The sequence below is a fragment of the Oncorhynchus gorbuscha genome, linkage group LG04 (assembly GCF_021184085.1).
Source record: "Oncorhynchus gorbuscha isolate QuinsamMale2020 ecotype Even-year linkage group LG04, OgorEven_v1.0, whole genome shotgun sequence".
NCBI lineage: Eukaryota > Metazoa > Chordata > Actinopteri > Salmoniformes > Salmonidae > Oncorhynchus > Oncorhynchus gorbuscha.
Genome location: NC_060176.1, coordinates 6,308,829 through 6,332,836, shown reverse-complemented (window position 1 = coordinate 6,332,836; position 24,008 = coordinate 6,308,829). Strand labels below are relative to the sequence as shown.

The 24,008-nt window shown below is 43.5% G+C and overlaps 1 protein-coding gene across 2 annotated transcripts in view; it reads left to right on the top strand.

The window, feature by feature from the left end:
* fto (FTO alpha-ketoglutarate dependent dioxygenase) overlaps positions 1–23,722 on the top strand; it is a 256,227-nt gene extending 232,505 nt beyond the window's left edge. For both annotated transcript variants that reach the window (XM_046345632.1, XM_046345631.1), the window contains exons 9-10: positions 21,551–21,691; positions 22,334–23,722. In XM_046345632.1, the coding sequence (XP_046201588.1) occupies positions 21,551–21,691; positions 22,334–22,340 (148 nt within the window). In that variant the 3' untranslated portion in view covers positions 22,341–23,722. The remainder of the gene's footprint in view (positions 1–21,550; positions 21,692–22,333) is intronic.
* Positions 23,723–24,008: the final 286 nt, after the last annotated feature.

The window sequence follows — 24,008 nt, the reverse complement described above, 5'->3', positions numbered from 1 at the left end:
ACCCCTGAACCTTACAGTATAGTACATGACTCCACACAGTTACCACTGAACCTTACAGTATAGTACATGACTCCACACAGTTACCACTGAACCTTACAGTATAGTACATGACTCCACACAGTTACCCCTGAACCTTACAGTATAGTACATGACTCCACACAGTTACCACTGAACCTTACAGTATAGTACATGACTCCACATAGTTACCCCTGAACCTTACAGTATAGTACATGACTCCACATAGTTACCCCTGAACCTTACAGTATAGTACATGACTCCACATAGTTACCCCTGAACCTTAGTATAGTACATGACTCCACATAGTTACCACTGAACCTTACAGTATAGTACATGACTCCACACAGTTACCCCTGAAACTTAGTATAGTACATGACTCCACACAGTTACCACTGAACCTTAGTATAGTACATGACTCCACATAGTTACCACTGAACCTTACAGTATAGTACATGACTCCACACAGTTACCCCTGAACCTTACAGTATAGTACATGACTCCACACAGTTACCCCTGAACCTTAGTATAGTACATGACTCCACATAGTTACCACTGAACCTTACATGACTCCACACAGTTACCACTGAACCTTAGTATAGTACATGACTCCACACAGTTACCCCTGAACCTTACAGTATAGTACATGACTCCACACAGTTACCCCTGAACCTTACAGTATAGTACATGACTCCACACAGTTACCCCTGAACCTTACAGTATAGTACATGACTCCACACAGTTACCCCTGAACCTTACAGTATAGTACATGACTCCACACAGTTACCCCTGAACCTTACAGTATAGTACATGACTCCACACAGTTACCCCTGAACCTTACAGTATAGTACATGACTCCACACAGTTACCCCTGAACCTTACAGTATAGTACATGACTCCACACAGTTACCACTGAACCTTACAGTATAGTACATGACTCCACACAGTTACCCCTGAACCTTAGTATAGTACATGACTCCACATAGTTACCACTGAACCTTACAGTATAGTACATGACTCCACACAGTTACCCCTGAACCTTAGTATACATGACTCCACATAGTTACCCCTGAACCTTACAGTATAGTACATGACTCCACACAGTTACCACTGAACCTTACAGTATAGTACATGACTCCACACAGTTACCCCTGAACCTTACAGTATAGTACATGACTCCACACAGTTACCACTGAACCTGAACCTCCACACAGTTACCCCTGAACCTTACAGTATAGTACATGACTCCACACAGTTACCCCTGAACCTTACAGTATAGTACATGACTCCACATAGTTACCCCTGAACCTTACAGTATAGTACATGACTCCACATAGTTACCCCTGAACCTTAGTATAGTACATGACTCCACATAGTTACCACTGAACCTTACAGTATAGTACATGACTCCACACAGTTACCCCTGTATAGTACATGACTACACAGTTACCAGAACCTTAGTATAGTACATGACTCCACATAGTTACCACTGAACCTTACAGTATAGTACATGACTCCACACAGTTACCCCTGAACCTTACAGTATAGTACATGACTCCACACAGTTACCCCTGAACCTTACATGACTCCACATAGTTACCACTGAACCTGACTGACTCCACACAGTTACCACTGAACCTTAGTATAGTACATGACTATTACCCCTGAACCTTACATGACATGACTCCACACAGTTACCCCTGAACCTTACAGTATAGTACATGACTCCACATAGTTACCCCTGAACCTTACAGTATAGTACATGACTCCACACAGTTACCCCTGAACCTTACAGTATAGTACATGACTCCACACAGTTACCCCTGAACCTTACAGTATAGTACATGACTCCACACAGTTACCACTGAACCTTAGTATAGTACATGACTCCACACAGTTACCCCTGAACCTTACAGTATAGTACATGACTCCACACAGTTACCCCTGAACCTTACAGTATAGTACATGACTCCACACAGTTACCACTGAACCTTACAGTATAGTACATGACTCCACACAGTTACCCCTGAACCTTAGTATAGTACATGACTCCACATAGTTACCACTGAACCTTACAGTATAGTACATGACTCCACACAGTTACCCCTGAACCTTAGTATAGTACATGACTCCACATAGTTACCCCTGAACCTTACAGTATAGTACATGACTCCACACAGTTACCACTGAACCTTACAGTATAGTACATGACTCCACACAGTTACCCCTGAACCTTACAGTATAGTACATGACTCCACACAGTTACCACTGAACCTTAGTATAGTACATGACTCCACACAGTTACCCCTGAACCTTACAGTATAGTACATGACTCCACACAGTTACCCCTGAACCTTACAGTATAGTACATGACTCCACATAGTTACCCCTGAACCTTAGTATAGTACATGACTCCACATAGTTACCACTGAACCTTACAGTATAGTACATGATTCCACACAGTTACACCTGAACCTTAGTATAGTACATGACTCCACATAGTTACCCCTGAAGCTTAGTATAGTACATGACTCCACATAGTTACCCCTGAACCTTACAGTATAGTACATGCCTCCACACAGTTACCCCTGAAGCTTACAGTATAGTACATGACTCCACACAGTTACCCCTGAACCTTACAGTATAGTACATGACTCCACATAGTTACCCCTGAATCTTACAGTATAGTACGTGACTCCACACAGTTACCCCTGAAACTTACAGTATAGTACATGACTCCACATAGTTACCCCTGAACCTTACAGTATAGTACATGACTCCACACAGTTACCCCTGAACCTTACAGTATAGTACATGACTCCACACAGTTACCACTGAACCTTACAGTATAGTACATGACTCCACATAGTTACCACTGAACCTGACAGTATAGTACATGACTCCACAGTTACCCCTGAACCTTACAGTATAGTACATGACTCCACATAGTTACCCCTGAACCTTACAGTATAGTACATGACTCCACACAGTTACCACTGAACCTTACAGTATAGTACATGACTCCACACAGTTACCACTGAACCTTACAGTATAGTACATAACTCCACACAGTTACCCCTGAACCTTACAGTATAGTACATGACTCCACACAGTTACCACTGAACCTTACAGTATAGTACATGACTCCACATAGTTACCCCTGAACCTTACAGTATAGTACATGACTCCACATAGTTACCACTGAACCTGAGAGTATAGTACATGACTCCACAGTTACCCCTGAACCTTACAGTATAGTACATGACTCCACATAGTTACCCCTGAACCTTACAGTATAGTACATGACTCCACACAGTTACCACTGAACCTTACAGTATAGTACATGACTCCACACAGTTACCACTGAACCTTACAGTATAGTACATAACTCCACACAGTTACCCCTGAACCTTACAGTATAGTACATGACTCCACACAGTTACCACTGAACCTTACAGTATAGTACATGACTCCACATAGTTACCCCTGAACCTTACAGTATAGTACATGACTCCACATAGTTACCCCTGAACCTTACAGTATAGTACATGACTCCACATAGTTACCCCTGAACCTTAGTATAGTACATGACTCCACATAGTTACCACTGAACCTTACAGTATAGTACATGACTCCACACAGTTACCCCTGAAACTTAGTATAGTACATGACTCCACACAGTTACCACTGAACCTTAGTATAGTACATGACTCCACATAGTTACCACTGAACCTTACAGTATAGTACATGACTCCACACAGTTACCCCTGAACCTTACAGTATAGTACATGACTCCACACAGTTACCCCTGAACCTTAGTATAGTACATGACTCCACATAGTTACCACTGAACCTTACAGTATAGTACATGACTCCACACAGTTACCACTGAACCTTAGTATAGTACATGACTCCACACAGTTACCCCTGAACCTTACAGTATAGTACATGACTCCACACAGTTACCCCTGAACCTTACAGTATAGTACATGACTCCACACAGTTACCCTGAACCTTACAGTATAGTACATGACTCCACACAGTTACCCCTGAACCTTAGTAAAGTATATGACTACATGACTCCACAGTAGTACATGACTACCCCTGAACCTTAGTATAGTACATGACTCCACATAGTTACCCCTGAACCTTACAGTATAGTACATGACTCCACACAGTTACCACTGAACCTTACAGTATAGTACATGACTCCACACAGTTACCCCTGAACCTTTACCCCTGAACCTTACAGTATAGTACATGACTCCACATAGTTACCCCTGAACCTTACAGTATAGTACATGACTCCACATAGTTACCACTGAACCTTACAGTATAGTACATGACTCCACACAGTTACCCCTGAACCTTAGTATAGTACATGACTCCACATGTTACCCCTGAACCTTAGTATAGTACATGACTCCACATAGTTACCCCTGAACCTTAGTATAGTACATGACTCCACACAGTTACCCCTGAAGCTTACAGTATAGTACATGACTCCACACAGTTACCCCTGAACCTTACAGTATAGTACATGACTCCACACAGTTACCCCTGAACCTGAACCTCCACAGTATAACCTACATGACTCCACACAGTTACCCCTGAACCTTACAGTATAGTACATGACTCCACATAGTTACCACTGAACCTTACAGTATAGTACATGACTCCACACAGTTACCCCTGAACCTTACAGTATAGTACATGACTCCACATAGTTACCCCTGAACCTTACAGTATAGTACATGACTCCACATAGTTACCACTGAACCTTACAGTATAGTACATGACTCCACACAGTTACCACTGAACCTTACAGTATAGTACTCCACACAGTTACCCTGAACATGACTCCACACAGTTACCACTGAACCTTACAGTATAGTACATGACTCCACACAGTTACCCCTGAACCTTACAGTATAGTACATGACTCCACACAGTTACCCCTGAACCTTACAGTATACATGACTCCACATGACTCCACACAGTTACCCCTGAACCTGAACCTTACAGTATAGTACATGACTCCACACAGTTACCCCTGAACCTTACAGTATAGTACATGACTCCACACAGTTACCCCTGAACCTTACAGTATAGTACATGACTCCACACAGTTACCCCTGAACCTTAGTTACAACCTTAGTATAGTACATGACTCCACATAGTTACCACTGAACCTTACAGTATAGTACATGACTCCACACAGTTACCCCTGAACCTTAGTATAGTACATGACTCCACATAGTTACCCTGAACCTTACAGTATAGTACATGACTCCACACAGTTACCCCTGAACCTTACAGTATAGTACATGACTCCACACAGTTACCACTGAACCTTACAGTATAGTACATGACTCCACACAGTTACCCCTGAACCTTACAGTATAGTACATGACTCCACATAGTTACCCCTGAACCTTACAGTATAGTACATGACTCCACATAGTTACCCCTGAACCTTACAGTATAGTACATGACTCCACACAGTTACCACTGAACCTTACAGTATAGTACATGACTCCACACAGTTACCCCTGAACCTTACAGTATAGTACATGACTCCACATAGTTACCCCTGAACCTTACAGTATAGTACATGACTCCACATAGTTACCCCTGAACCTTACAGTATAGTACATGACTCCACATAGTTACCCCTGAACCTTACAGTATAGTACATGACTCCACATGTTACCCCTGAACCACAGTATAGTACAGTTACCCCTGAACCTTACAGTATAGTACATGACTCCACACAGTTACCACTGAACCTTACAGTATAGTACATGACTCCACACAGTTACCACTGAACCTTACAGTATAGTACATAACTCCACACAGTTACCCCTGAACCTTACAGTATAGTACATGACTCCACACAGTTACCACTGAACCTTACAGTATAGTACATGACTCCACATAGTTACCCCTGAACCTTACAGTATAGTACATGACTCCACATAGTTACCACTGAACCTTATAGTACATGACTCCACAGTTACCCCTGAACCTTACAGTATAGTACATGACTCCACATAGTTACCCCTGAACCTTACAGTATAGTACATGACTCCACACAGTTACCACTGAACCTTACAGTATAGTACATGACTCCACACAGTTACCACTGAACCTTACAGTATAGTACATGACTCCACACAGTTACCCCTGAACCTTACAGTATAGTACATGACTCCACACAGTTACCACTGAACCTTACAGTATAGTACATGACTCCACATAGTTACCCCTGAACCTTACAGTATAGTACATGACTCCACATAGTTACCCCTGAACCTTACAGTATAGTACATGACTCCACATAGTTACCCCTGAACCTTAGTATAGTACATGACTCCACATAGTTACCACTGAACCTTACAGTATAGTACATGACTCCACACAGTTACCCCTGAAACTTAGTATAGTACATGACTCCACACAGTTACCACTGAACCTTAGTATAGTACATGACTCCACATAGTTACCACTGAACCTTACAGTATAGTACATGACTCCACACAGTTACCCCTGAACCTTACAGTATAGTACATGACTCCACACAGTTACCCCTGAACCTTAGTATAGTACATGACTCCACATAGTTACCACTGAACCTTACAGTATAGTACATGACTCCACACAGTTACCACTGAACCTTAGTATAGTACATGACTCCACACAGTTACCCCTGAACCTTACAGTATAGTACATGACTCCACACAGTTACCCCTGAACCTTACAGTATAGTACATGACTCCACACAGTTACCACTGAACCTTACAGTATAGTACATGACTCCACACAGTTACCCCTGAACCTTAGTATAGTACATGACTCCACATAGTTACCACTGAACCTTACAGTATAGTACATGACTCCACACAGTTACCCCTGAACCTTAGTATAGTACATGACTCCACATAGTTACCCCTGAACCTTACAGTATAGTTGACTCCACACAGTTACCACCTTACAGTATAGTACATGACTCCACACAGTTACCCCTGAACCTTACAGTATAGTACATGACTCCACACAGTTACCCCTGAACCTTACAGTATAGTACATGACTCCACATAGTTACCCCTGAACCTTAGTATAGTACATGACTCCACATAGTTACCACTGAACCTTACAGTATAGTACATGACTCCACACAGTTACCCCTGAACCTTAGTATAGTACATGACTCCACATAGTTACCCCTGAAGCTTAGTATAGTACATGACTCCACATAGTTACCCCTGAACCTTAGTATAGTACATGACTCCACACAGTTACCCCTGAAGCTTACAGTATAGTACATGACTCCACACAGTTACCCCTGAACCTTACAGTATAGTACATGACTCCACATAGTTACCCCTGAACCTTACAGTATAGTACATGACTCCACACAGTTACCCCTGAACCTTACAGTATAGTACATGACTCCACACCAGTTACCATGACTGAACCTTACAGTATAGTACATGACTCCACATAGTTACCCCTGAACCTTACAGTATAGTGACTCCACATAGTTACCATGACTCCTCCACACAGTTACCACTGAACCTTACAGTATAGTACATGACTCCACACAGTTACCACTGAACCTTACAGTATAGTACATGACTCCACACAGTTACCCCTGAACCTTACAGTATAGTACATGACTCCACACAGTTACCCCTGAACCTTACAGTATAGTACATGACTCCACACAGTTACCACTGAACCTTACAGTATAGTACATGACTCCACACAGTTACCCCTGAACCTTAGTATAGTACATGACTCCACATAGTTACCACTGAACCTTACAGTATTAGAACCTTAGTATAGTACATGACTCCACAACCTTACAGTTACCACTTACCACTGAACCTTACAGTATAGTACATGACTCCACACAGTTACCCCTGAACCTTACAGTATAGTACATGACTCCACACAGTTACCCCTGAACCTTACAGTATAGTACATGACTCCACATAGTTACCCCTGAACCTGTATAGTACATGACTCCACATAGTTACCACTGAACCTACAGTATAGTACATGACTCCACACAGTTACCCCTGAACCTTACAGTATAGTACATGACTCCACATAGTTACCCCTGAACCTTACAGTATAGTACATGACTCCACACAGTTACCCCTGAACCTTACAGTATAGTTGACTCCACACAGTTACCACTGAACCTTACAGTATAGTACATGACTCCACATAGTTACCACTGAACCTTACAGTATAGTACATGACTCCACAGTTACCCCTGAACCTTACAGTATAGTACATGACTCCACATAGTTACCCCTGAACCTTACAGTATAGTACATGACTCCACATAGTTACCCCTGAACCTTACAGTATAGTACATGACTCCACATAGTTACCCCTGAACCTTACAGTATAGTACATGACTCCACATAGTTACCCCTGAACCTTACAGTATAGTACATGACTCCACATAGTTACCCCTGAACCTTACAGTATAGTACATGACTCCACACAGTTACCCCTGAACCTTACAGTATAGTACATGACTCCACATAGTTACCACTGAACCTTACAGTATAGTACATGACTCCACACAGTTACCACTGAACCTTACAGTATAGTACATGACTCCACACAGTTACCACTGAACCTTACAGTATAGTACATGACTCCACACAGTTACCCCTGAACCTTACAGTATAGTACATGACTCCACACAGTTACCCCTGAACCTTACAGTATAGTACATGACTCCACACAGTTACAACTGAACCTTACAGTATAGTACATGACTCCACACAGTTACCCCTGAACCTTACAGTATAGTACATGACTCCACACAGTTACCCCTGAACCTTACAGTATAGTACATGACTCCACATAGTTACCCCTGAACCTTAGTATAGTACATGACTCCACATAGTTACCACTGAACCTTACAGTATAGTACATGACTCCACATAGTTACCCCTGAACCTTAGTATACCTCCACATAGTTACCCCTGAACCTTAGTATAGTACATGACTCCACATAGTTACCACTGAACCTTACAGTATAGTACATGACTCCACACAGTTACCCCTGAACCTTAGTATAGTACATGACTCCACACAGTTACCCCTGAACCTTACAGTATAGTACATGACTCCACACAGTTACCACTGAACCTTACAGTATAGTACATGACTCCACACAGTTACCCCTGAACCTTACAGTATAGTACATGACTCCACACAGTTACCCCTGAACCTTACAGTATAGTACATGACTCCACATAGTTACCCCTGAACCTTAGTATAGTACATGACTCCACATAGTTACCACTGAACCTTACAGTATAGTACATGACTCCACACAGTTACCCCTGAACCTTAGTATAGTACATGACTCCACATAGTTACCCCTGAACAGTATAGTACATGACTCACATAGTTACCCCTGAACCTTACAGTATAGTACATGACTCCACACAGTTACCACTGAACCTTACAGTATAGTACATGACTCCACACAGTTACCCCTGAACCTTACAGTATAGTACATGACTCCACACAGTTACCCCTGAACCTTACAGTATAGTACATGACTCCACATAGTTACCCCTGAACCTTAGTATAGTACATGACTCCACATAGTTACCACTGAACCTTACAGTATAGTACATGACTCCACACAGTTACCCCTGAACCTTACAGTATAGTACATGACTCCACATAGTTACCCCTGAACCTTACAGTATAGTACATGACTCCACACAGTTACCCCTGAACCTTACAGTATAGTACATGACTCCACACAGTTACCACTGAACCTTACAGTATAGTACATGACTCCACATAGTTACCACTGAACCTTACAGTATAGTACATGACTCCACAGTTACCCCTGAACCTTACAGTATAGTACATGACTCCACATAGTTACCCCTGAACCTTACAGTATAGTACATGACTCCACATAGTTACCCCTGAACCTTACAGTATAGTACATGACTCCACATAGTTACCCCTGAACCTTACAGTATAGTACATGACTCCACATAGTTACCCCTGAACCTTACAGTATAGTACATGACTCCACACAGTTACCCCTGAACCTTACAGTATAGTACATGACTCCACATAGTTACCACTGAACCTTACAGTATAGTACATGACTCCACACAGTTACCACTGAACCTTACAGTATAGTACATGACTCCACACAGTTACCACTGAACCTTACAGTATAGTACATGACTCCACACAGTTACCCCTGAAGTACATGACTCCACACAGTTACCCCTGAACCTAGTATAGTACATGACTCCACACAGTTACCCCTGAACCTTACAGTATAGTTGACTCCACACAGTTAAACCTTACAGTATAGTACATGACTCCACACAGTTACCCTGAACCTTACAGTATAGTACATGACTCCACATAGTTACCCCTGAACCTTACAGTATAGTACATGACTCCACACAGTTACCCCTGAACCTTACAGTATAGTACATGACTCCACATAGTTACCCCTGAACCTTACAGTATAGTACATGACTCCACATAGTTACCACCTGAACCTTAGTATAGTACATGACTCCACATAGTTACCACTGAACCTTACAGTATAGTACATGACTCCACACAGTTACCCCTGAACCTTAGTATAGTACATGACTCCACATAGTTACCCCTGAACCTTACAGTATAGTACATGACTCCACACAGTTACCACTGAACCTTACAGTATAGTACATGACTCCACACAGTTACCCCTGAACCTTACAGTATAGTACATGACTCCACACAGTTACCCCTGAACCTTACAGTATAGTACATGACTCCACATAGTTACCCCTGAACCTTAGTATAGTACATGACTCCACATAGTTACCACTGAACCTTACAGTATAGTACATGACTCCTCACAGTTACCCCTGAACCTTAGTATAGTACATGACTCCACATAGTTACCCCTGAAGCTTAGTATAGTACATGACTCCACATAGTTACCCCTGAACCTTAGTATAGTACATGACTCCACACAGTTACCCCTGAAGCTTACAGTATAGTACATGACTCCACACAGTTACCCCTGAACCTTACAGTATAGTACATGACTCCACATAGTTACCCCTGAACCTTACAGTATAGTACATGACTCCACACAGTTACCCCTGAACCTTACAGTATAGTACATGACTCCACACAGTTACCACTGAACCTTACAGTATAGTACATGACTCCACATAGTTACCACTGAACCTTACAGTATAGTACATGACTCCACAGTTACCCCTGAACCTTACAGTATAGTACATGACTCCACATAGTTACCCCTGAACCTTACAGTATAGTACATGACTCCACATAGTTACCACTGAACCTTACAGTATAGTACATGACTCCACACAGTTACCACTGAACCTTACAGTATAGTACATGACTCCACACAGTTACCACTGAACCTTAGTATAGTACATGACTCCACACAGTTACCCCTGAACCTTACAGTATAGTACATGACTCCACACAGTTACCCCTGAACCTTACAGTATAGTACATGACTCCACACAGTTACCACTGAACCTTACAGTATAGTACATGACTCCACACAGTTACCCCTGAACCTTAGTAAAGTACATGACTCCACATAGTTACCACTGAACCTTACAGTATAGTACATGACTCCACACAGTTACCCCTGAACCTTAGTATAGTACATGACTCCACATAGTTACCCCTGAACCTTACAGTATAGTACATGACTCCACACAGTTACCACTGAACCTTACAGTATAGTACATGACTCCACACAGTTACCCCTGAACCTTACAGTATAGTACATGACTCCACACAGTTACCCCTGAACCTTACAGTATAGTACATGACTCCACATAGTTACCCCTGAACCTTAGTTACCTCCACATAGTTACCACTGAACCTTACAGTATAGTACATGACTCCACACAGTTACCCCTGAACCTTAGTATAGTACATGACTCCACATAGTTACCCCTGAAGCTTAGTATAGTACATGACTCCACATAGTTACCCCTGAACCTTAGTATAGTACATGACTCCACACAGTTACCCCTGAAGCTTACAGTATAGTACATGACTCCACACAGTTACCCCTGAACCTTACAGTATAGTACATGACTCCACATAGTTACCCCTGAACCTTACAGTATAGTACATGACTCCACACAGTTACCCCTGAACCTTACAGTATAGTACATGACTCCACACAGTTACCACTGAACCTTACAGTATAGTACATGACTCCACATAGTTACCACTGAACCTTACAGTATAGTACATGACTCCACACAGTTACCCCTGAACCTTACAGTATAGTACATGACTCCACATAGTTACCCCTGAACCTTACAGTATAGTACATGACTCCACATAGTTACCACTGAACCTTACAGTATAGTACATGACTCCACACAGTTACCACTGAACCTTACAGTATAGTACATGACTCCACACAGTTACCACTGAACCTTACAGTATAGTACATGACTCCACACAGTTACCCCTGAACCTTACAGTATAGTACATGACTCCACACAGTTACCCCTGAACCTTACAGTATAGTACATGACTCCACACAGTTACCCTGAACCCCTGAACCTTACCCCTGAACCTATAGTACATGACTCCACACAGTTACCCCTGAACCTTACAGTATAGTACATGACTCCACAACCTAGTTACCCCTGTAAGTACTGACTCCAGTACCTCCATAGTTACCCCTGAACCTTAGTACATGACTCCACATAGTTACCCCTGAACCTTAGTATAGTACATGACTCCACACAGTTACCCCTGAACCTTACAGTATAGTACATGACTCCACATAGTTACCCCTGAACCTTACAGTATAGTACATGACTCCACATAGTTACCCCTGAACCTTACAGTATAGTACATGACTCCACACAGTTACCCCTGAACCTTACAGTATAGTACATGACTCCACACAGTTACCCTGAACCTTACAGTATAGTACATGACTCCACATAGTTACCACTGAACCTTACAGTATAGTACATGACTCCACATAGTTACCCTGAACCTTACAGTATAGTACATGACTCCACATAGTTACCCCTGAACCTTACAGTATAGTACATGACTCCACATAGTTACCCCTGAACCTTACAGTATAGTACATGACTCCACACAGTTACCACTGAACCTTACAGTATAGTACATGACTCCACACAGTTACCACTGAACCTTACAGTATAGTACATGACTCCACATAGTTACCCCTGAACCTTACAGTATAGTACATGACTCCACACAGTTACCCTGAACCTTACAGTATAGTACATGACTCCACACAGTTACCCCTGAACCTTACAGTATAGTACATGACTCCACACAGTTACCCCTGAACCTTACAGTATAGTACATGACTCCACATGTATAGTACTGACTCCACATAGTTACCACTGAACCTTACAGTATAGTACATGACTCCACACAGTTACCCCTGAACCTTAGTATAGTACATGACTCCACATGAACCTTACAGTATAGTACATGACTCCACATAGTTACCCCACAGTTACCCCTGAACCTTACAGTATAGTACATGACTCCACATAGTTACCCCTGAACCTTACAGTATAGTACATGACTCCACATAGTTACCCCTGAACCTTACAGTATAGTACATGACTCCACATAGTTACCCCTGAACCTTACAGTATAGTACATGACTCCACATAGTTACCCCTGAACCTTACAGTATAGTACATGACTCCACATAGTTACCCCTGAACCTTACAGTATAGTACATGACTCCACATAGTTACCACTGAACCTTACAGTATAGTACATGACTCCACACAGTTACCCACTGAACCTTACAGTATAGTACATGACTCCACACAGTTACCCCTGAACCTTACAGTATAGTACATGACTCCACACAGTTACCCCTGAACCTTACAGTATAGTACATGACTCCACACAGTTACCCCTGAACCTTACAGTATAGTACATGACTCCACATAGTTACCCTGAACCTTACAGTATAGTACATGACTCCACACAGTTACCCCTGAACCTTACAGTATAGTACATGACTCCACACAGTTACCCCTGAACCTTACAGTATAGTACATGACTCCACATAGTTACCCCTGAACCTTACATGTAGTACATGACTCCACATAGTTACCCCTGAACCTTACAGTATAGTACATGACTCCACATAGTTACCCCTGAACCTTAGTATAGTACATGACTCCACATAGTTACCCCTGAACCTTAGTATAGTACATGACTCCACACAGTTACCCCTGAACCTTACAGTATAGTACATGACTCCACACAGTTACCCCTGAACCTTACAGTATAGTACATGACTCCACATAGTTACCCCTGAACCTTACAGTATAGTACATGACTCCACACAGTTACCCCTGAACCTTACAGTATAGTACATGACTCCACATAGTTACCCTGAACCTTACAGTATAGTACATGACTCCACATAGTTACCACTGAACCTTACAGTATAGTACATGACTCCACACAGTTACCCCTGAACCTTACAGTATAGTACATGACTCCACATAGTTACCCTGAACCTTACAGTATAGTACATGACTCCACACAGTTACCCCTGAACCTTACAGTATAGTACATGACTCCACACAGTTACCCCTGAACCTTACAGTATAGTACATGACTCCACACAGTTACCCCTGAACCTTACAGTATAGTACATGACTCCACATAGTTACCCCTGAACCTTACAGTATAGTACATGACTCCACACAGTTACCCCTGAACCTTACAGTATAGTACATGACTCCACAGTTACCCCTGAACCTTACAGTATAGTACATGACTCCACATAGTTACCCCTGAACCTTACAGTATAGTACATGACTCCACATAGTTACCCCTGAACCTTACAGTATAGTACATGACTCCACATAGTTACCCCTGAACCTTACAGTATAGTACATGACTCCACATGAGTTACCTCCCCCTGAACCTTACAGTATAGTACATGACTCCACACAGTTACCCCTGAACCTTACAGTATAGTACATGACTCCACATAGTTACCCCTGAACCTTACAGTATAGTACATGACTCCACACAGTTACCACTGAACCTTACAGTATAGTACATGACTCCACATAGTTACCCTGAACCTTACAGTATAGTACATGACTCCACATAGTTACCCCTGAACCTTACAGTATAGTACATGACTCCACATAGTTACCCCTGAACCTTACAGTATAGTACATGACTCCACATAGTTACCCCTGAACCTTACAGTATAGTACATGACTCCACATAGTTACCCCTGAACCTTACAGTATAGTACATGACTCCACATAGTTACCCCTGAACCTTACAGTATAGTACATGACTCCACATAGTTACCCCTGAACCTTACAGTATAGTACATGACTCCACACAGTTACCCTGAACCTTACAGTATAGTACATGACTCCACACAGTTACCACTGAACCTTACAGTATAGTACATGACTCCACACAGTTACCACTGAACCTTACAGTATAGTACATTACCCCTGAACCTTACAGTATAGTACATGACTCCACACAGTTACCCCTGAACCTTACAGTATAGTACACAGTTACCCCTGAACCTTACAGTATAGTACATGACTCCACACAGTTACAACTGAACCTTACAGTATAGTACATGACTCCACACAGTTACCCCTGAACCTTACAGTATAGTACATGACTCCACACAGTTACCCCTGAACCTTACAGTATAGTACATGACTCCACACAGTTACCCCTGAACCTTACAGTATAGTACATGACTCCACATAGTTACCACTGAACCTTACAGTATAGTACATGACTCCACATAGTTACCCCTGAACCTTAGTATAGTACATGACTCCACATAGTTACCCCTGAACCTTAGTATAGTACATGACTCCACACAGTTACCCCTGAAGCTTACAGTATAGTACATGACTCCACACAGTTACCCCTGAACCTTACAGTATAGTACATGACTCCACATAGTTACCCCTGAAACTTACAGTATAGTACATGACTCCACACAGTTACCCCTGAACCTTATAGTATAGTACATGACTCCACACAGTTACCACTGAACCTTACAGTATAGTACATGACTCCACACAGTTACCCCTGAACCTTACAGTATAGTACATGACTCCACACAGTTACCCCTGAACCTTACAGTATAGTACATGACTCCACATAGTTACCCCTGAACCTTAGTATAGTACATGACTCCACATAGTTACCACTGAACCTTACCGTATAGTACATGACTCCACACAGTTACCCCTGAACCTTAGTATAGTACATGACCCAACATAGTTACCCCTGAACCTTAGTATAGTACATGACTCCACATAGTTACCCCTTAACCTTAGTATAGTACATGACTCCACACAGTTACCCCTGAAGCTTACAGTATAGTACATGACTCCACACAGTTACCCCTGAACCTTACAGTATAGTACATGACTCCACACAGTTACCCCTGAACCTTACAGTATAGTACATGACTCCACATAGTTACCACTGAACCTGACAGTATAGTACATGACTCCACACAGTTACCACTGAACCTTACAGTATAGTACATGACTCCACACAGTTACCCCTGAATCTTACAGTATAGTACATGACTCCACACAGTTACCCCTGAACCTTACAGTATAGTACATGACTCCACATAGTTACCCCTGAACCTTAGTATAGTACATGACTCCACATAGTTACCACTGAACCTTAGTATAGTACATGACTCCACACAGTTACCCCTGAACCTTAGTATAGTACATGACTCCACATAGTTACCCCTGAACCTTAGTATAGTACATGACTCCACACAGTTACCCCTGAAGCTTACAGTATAGTACATGACTCCACACAGTTACCCCTGAACCTTACAGTATAGTACATGACTCCACATAGTTACCCCTGAACCTTACAGTATAGTACATGACTCCACACAGTTACCCCTGAACCTTACAGTATAGTACATTACTCCACACAGTTACCACTGAACCTTACAGTATAGTACATGACTCCACATAGTTACCCCTGAACCTTACAGTATAGTACATGACTCCACATAGTTACCCCTGAACCTTACAGTATAGCACATGACTCCACATAGTTACCCCTGAACCTTACAGTATAGTACATGACTCCACATAGTTACCCCTGAACCTTACAGTATAGTACATGACTCCACACAGTTCCACTGACTCTTACACAAGACAGAGATGTGTGCAGGTACAGGCGAGACATGCCCGCTGAACCGCTGTCGTCCTGGGCAACATGATTGCGTACATCACCTTCGGCGGCTAGTCTGAATTTATGAGACACATGCCTGTTTCTGCATGACTTGTTTGATTGCATTCTCTGGTTTGTGGCTTCGCTGGCAAGGCCATAAAACTTCACACCTGCAAAGTTCAAAAGGACTGAACTGTGGGTGTAGGGGAGATAATGAGGAACCAGGTGAACTGAGGCTCTCTCTCTCTCTCTCACACACACACAGAAAGAGAGATATCACAACCCATCTCCTTAAAAGGAATTTCCATCAGGCAGCAACCCCACCCTACCTATTCCATACATAATGTCTTTATAGAACAGTCTCCATTTACTCCCATGTGTGGTTACAAATGATCTCCTGTAGCAATAACACAATAAGTGTTGTCTGCTATCTATGTTAGCCTGTTTTTTTTCCACTTGGCCTGACACAATCGTGGCATTTATCAGTGTAATTGCATGAGTCGGAAGCACTGACGTTGTCTATTAGGCGGCTCTCCATCCTGTTAAGAGCAGAGAGGCTTTTAATGTATGGCCCTGGTGGCAGGAGTGGACTCAGCACAATTACATGGCTAGTGGAGAGATGGAGGGTTCCTGATGCTGATCATGTTGATCTCTGGACCAGCCAGGCACTCCCAACAAATAGAATAGGATTTCTTTTTCGTCCCCCTCTCTTTCTCCCCCTCTCTTTCTCTCGCCTCTCTTTCTCTCCCTCTCTTTCTCTCCCTCTCTTTCTCTCCCTCTTTTTCTCTCCCTCTCTTTCTCTCCCTCTCTTTCTCTCGCCTCTCTCTCCTTTCTTTACCAGGCAGGGCAGTGAGTGTGCAGAGGAGGGAGGGCTGAGCCAGGGGGAAATCGATGGGGAGCGCATTACAGTAAAACGTATTGATTAGGAGAGACCTGCGAGCACCGTGTCGGTCGCAGAGATGGTGGAATGATGCAATGCTTAAAGGAATTTATCCTTTGACTTTTACATTAACCTTTTATTGACTGCTTTGCCTGTCCATAATTAACACTCACTTTAGCTAAAGTGGTTAGTTTGAGCAGAGCAGTGTGGGGCCGGTGCCTGGGTCCTATGGTGAGCTTCTCCGCCAGCTAGAGCCCTATAGCCCCCTCCTTGCCACAGACCCTGTGGCCCAAATGGCATCCTATTCACTATTTAGTGCACTACTTTGAACCAGGGCTAAAGGACTCTGATCAAAAGTAGTGCACTATATGAGGAATAGGGTGCCTTTTAGGAGGCAGGCAGACAGAACAGTTCAAGTGCAGTGTGTGGCTGCACTATGGAAGGCCTCTGTGGAATAAAAGGCGATAGAAGCTCAGATTCCTTTCACATTAGCATACTATTTGAGCAGGCCTGCCGGGCTATAGGGTTTCAGGGCAAATTGAAATGAGTGATTGTATTGCCAATCTCTCCTGAGCGAGTGGGCGAGAGAGCACCAGATGGGATAGTTAGCCCATATCTGTCTAGGGTTAATCCATTGGAACACTGTAGACTCACAAACACACTCCTAGTCCTCTAGCTCTACCTCACTTTCTCCATCCCGCTCTCCCTCCTCTTTGTCTTTGACCTTACCTTTAAGGTGCTGTTTTCCTAGGGGAAAGTGGTGATTTGTGAGAATGTATATAGTGCTGTGGCTCACAATGCATTTCTATGAGAGTTTAAGGTACCAGACTAGATATTGAATTGTTTCACTCCATTTCATTCCATCGGTTAAGTGAAGGTGTGGTATTTGCAGCTAGTGGAGGTAGTGGGTTGAATGTCATTGCCTCTATTATATTTGACACAACTCTCATCCTCATAACTACTGCATCTCTGATTAAACAGACCTCTCCAGTTTAATACGGTTAGATTCTCTGTCAGATGAGTACAGTATTACCACATAATGAACTTCACCACATATTTACATGGTCCATCTTCATATCCTCGTTCAGGACAGCCGAAAAGAGGCCAGTGTTTTCTATTGTACCAGTCTAACATGAATAGTTAATTCACTCTCAAACTCAAACGGCACTGTGTTCCCATGGCCTTTGGTGTCGGTCCGCTGATGTCAGCAGAACGTGAGCGTGTGAGGCGTACCTCTATTCTCTGTGCGCCTGTGTCTCTTTTCATCCAGTTCTATATTTATGCCTGGCGTGTCTGTCGTCCTCTCTGAAGTGGCGCTTCCTGTAATTCTGCCCCTAAATAAATCATGAGAACATTTAGACCCATGTCTTGTCGCGCAGCCCCAAGGTCAGCTGATCCTATTATTTATCAAGTCATCTGCTACATAATGGTGCTTAGAGCATGTTAACACATTCTATTATCAGGCCCCTGATCTGAGGCCTGGAAGATATATGTGGATGGTGTATGTTAATACCATCCTCTTGGTGTAATGCACTACCTATCAGAGGGTTAGACCACAGCTGAATGGTACCACTTAGCTGAACAGCTACTCCAGCATTAAGTGGCCCTTGGTTGAAATATAGAACGGCCAATTGAGGCAGGGATGGCCTGGACTGCCTGGTCCATGGCCACATTAACGACCTCCACGTCACATCCATAACACACACCTCCCTGTTAGGGACCCTAGAGACTGTAGGGGGGTGGGGAGGCAGGGGGAAGCAGGATGCCTGGGGTAGGGATGGGGAGGTAGGGTGTCAGGGAGTCAGACACCAACCAGCTTATTTTTCAGAAGGAGGAGGAGGAGATAGTGAAGTAAGGAGTAACTGTGACCACAACCCCCCACCCATCCCCTCCTTCACTTCCAGGTCAGGGATCAGCTTGATCTGTCACTATGGAAGACAGATTTACATTGATAGTCCAGACTGCCACCAAGTCACCTGTGTAAATACAATACTGATTCCTACTGAGACGTCTCATACCGTGATGCTTTGGTATCCATTTTGATCCAACAGACTCGGTGGTGGAAACAGTAGAAGTCATAATCCATTCATCATATAATATAGAGACTGTAGAAACACCATGTAATAACATCAGAGGGCTGTTTCTCTATCTGTCTCTTGTTCTGACTGGATGAAAGGAGAGGGCTTTTCAGAGAAACCATCTGGCTGTGTGAAAATGACTGGAGCATTAATCACTGAGGATACTGTTGCTTTGTCATCATATTGATGGTTTAAACCACAACAAACAGATCACACACCCATGTAGGGCTACTTACAAAACATTCCTGACTCATCAGGTCACACACCCATGTAGGGCTACTTACAAATCATTCCTGACTCATCAGGTCACACACCCATGTAGGGCTACTTACAAAACATTCCTGACTCATCAGGTCACACACCCATGTAGGGCTACTTACAAAACATTCCTGACTCATCAGGTCACACACCCATGTAGGACTACTTACAAAACATTCCTGACTCATCAGGTCACACACCCATGTAGGGCTATTTACAAAACATTCCTGACTCATCAGGTCACACACCCATGTAGGGCTACTTACAAATCATTCCTGACTCATCAGGTCACACACACACCCATGTAGGGCTACTTACAAAACATTCCTGACTCATCAGGTCACACACCCATGTAGGGCTACATACAAAACATTCCTGACTCATCAGGTCACACACACACCCATGTAGGGCTACTTACAAAACATTCCTGACTCTCACCTCTCAAACAGATCACACACCCATGTAGGGCTACTTACAAAACATTCCTGACTCATCAGGTCACACACCCATGTAGGGCTACATACAAAACATTCCTGACTCATCAGGTCACACACACACCCATGTAGGGCTACTTACAAAACATTCCTGACTCTCACCTCCCAAACAGATCACATACCCATGTAGGGCTACATACAAAACATTCCTGACTCATCAGGTCACACACACACCCATGTAGGGCTACTTACAAAACATTCCTGACTCATCAGGTCACACACACACCCATGTAGGGCTACTTACAAAACATTCCTGACTCATCAGGTCACACACACACCCATGTAGGGCTACTTACAAAACATTCCTGACTCTCACCTCTCAAACAGATCACACACCCATGTAGGGCTACTTACAAAACATTCCTGACTAATCAGGTCACACACACACACCGTGAACCACCACTGTTGATTTACATTGCTTCTGTGTAACAATGTGTAATGATGGTGGCGTCTGTATAGGAGGTGATTTATGTCCAGAGGAGTGTCTGACCTGTCCTGTTATTTCCTGTCCTTGTCTGTTCCTTCAGGTGCCATTCCAGCCTGGCCCAGACCCTGCCCCCAGAAGAGGCCCCCGTTGACCGGCCGTTTTGGGCCGACGGTGACCCCAGCATGCCTTTGCCCTTTGACCTGGCTGACATCATCAACAGGGTGGAGTCACTCCTCTGGAGGTCGGTCGCAGACACACTTAAGCGGAAACAGGCACACAGACACACACACACACACTTAAATAACTCACACTTAAATAACTCACTACAGGGAGGTATGAGTCTGCATACCTCCCTGTAGCTCCTTGATTGTGCTGTCACCATACAACAATACTTAACCATCTCCTTCATAGACCTACGTGGTGTTGCCACCACCCTCTCTTCTGTAACTGCTGCCTCTCTGGTCAGCAGTTTTCTTCCTTAGTCAGAAATACAGTTGAACTATCCCATCCTGTTGGCATTTAAACTCAGCAGACATTACTCTGCAGTACGCTGGCCTTTTCATAGCCACCATGGCTCTCTGATTGGCTCATTAGATGTTTCCCAAATGGCACCCTATTCCCCATGTAGCGCGCTCCGTTTGACCTGATACCTATGGGCCCTGGTCCAGAGTAGCCCACTATAAGGGTAATAGGGTGCCATTTGGAATGCAGACTTTGGCTCCTTCAGTCTGTGTGTTAATTACAGTGTGTGGCCGGGTCCCGGCCCTGCCTGCACTCTGACATCTTAATGACTTGTTGTCATACAGACGGAGTGAGTGACTGGATGGGCTGTGAATAGATGGATGGAGGAATGACTGGGCTTGTGTTTCTTTCCTCCTGTCAGGATGTGACGGATGGGACACAAAGTAAAGAGAAGGAGAAAGAGAGCGAGAGAGTCACCCCGTCATCTGAACAGCCTCTATCGTGAGGACAGATGGCAGAGGAGGAGAACAGGACCTACCAACTCCTGATGGTGTCAACGTCCTCCAATGGGGGTAGACTTCCCCACCCCAGCCCACCCTGGACCCCTCCCAACCCTGTACCTCGCCCCACCCCGCCCAAACCAGTCTCATCTAGCTTTGCTTGGATTGACTCAACATGGCTGCAACATGACGATGGAACCCTGAGTAGTGCTTTGCTAACATGCTATAGCTGGTATTGGAACTAGTCTCACAATGGTAACGTGGTTAACCTGCAGAATTAAAACTGAATGTGTAGGAATGTATTATTTCAATCAATGTTCTGTTTCTTTTCTACATTTAATCAGCTTTGTGTATGGATATGACAAATAGTCATACATATGTAGGATCTTAATTTGATCAGTTTCTCACAGCAGCAAAATTATCCTGCAGCAACAGGAAATGTGAATTATTGGGTGGATTATAATTAATGGACATTTTTACTTAGGGCAAATCAAGTCTGACATTTTCATGTGGAAATTACAAACAGAAATACTTTTAAACCTTTTAAAACTTGAATGCACTACAAGTTTGCATTTCCTTGCTGCTCAGGAAATTTCCTGCAACAACAGGGTGATCAAATTAAAATCGTATATCTGTAGTACATTTATACTTTCTGTTTCTAACTCAATGTTGTTCTAATTATGGTGTTGTACCCTAATGTCCATTCACTTCCTGTATTTCACAACTTTCTTGTTCAGAATCTCACAGGGCATGACTTTGTGTTACTATGATGTGTGTGTGTGTGTGTGTGTGTGTGTGTGTGTGTGTGTGTGTGTGTGTGTGTGTGTGTGTGTGTGTGTGTGTGTGTGTGTGTGTGTGTGTGTGTGTGTGTGTGTGTGTGTGTGTGTGTGTGTGTGTGTGTGTGTGTCACTGCAGTATTTACAGTATGTGAAATTGTATGTGTGTGAAGCAGTATGATAGGGCCTGTAACAGGGCTGGGAGATGTTTGTGTTAGAGAGGAAAGGACACAAGTCTAGTAGGCCTATAGGTTCTAGTAGGCATGTCTCTGTCTGCAGGCCTGTCTCTAGTCTGCTCTGTAGGGCTGAAAGGCAGCCCAGGCAGACAGCTACTGTAGGGCTGAAAGGCAGCCCAGGCAGACAGCTACTGTAGGACTGAAAGGCAGCCCCGACAGACAGCTACTGTAGGACTGAAAGGCATCCCAGGGAGACAGCTACTGTAGGACTGAAAGGCAGCCCCGACAGACAGCTACTGTAGGACTGAAAGGCAACCCCGACAGACAGCTACTGTAGGACTGAAAGGCAGCCCAGACAGAGCTATACTATACTGAAACTATAGACAGCTATTTGAAAGGCAGCCCCGACAGACAGCTACTGTAGGACTGAAAGGCAGCCCAGACAGACAGCTACTGTAGGACAGTCATGACAGACAGCTACTGTAGGACTGAAAGGCAGCCCAGACAGACAGTTGATGTAGGACTGAAAGGCAGCCCCGACAGACAGCTACTGTAGGACTGAAAGGCAGCCCAGACAGACAGCTACTGTAGGACTGAAAGGCAGCCCAGACAGACAGCTACTGTAGGACTGAAAGGCAGCCCCG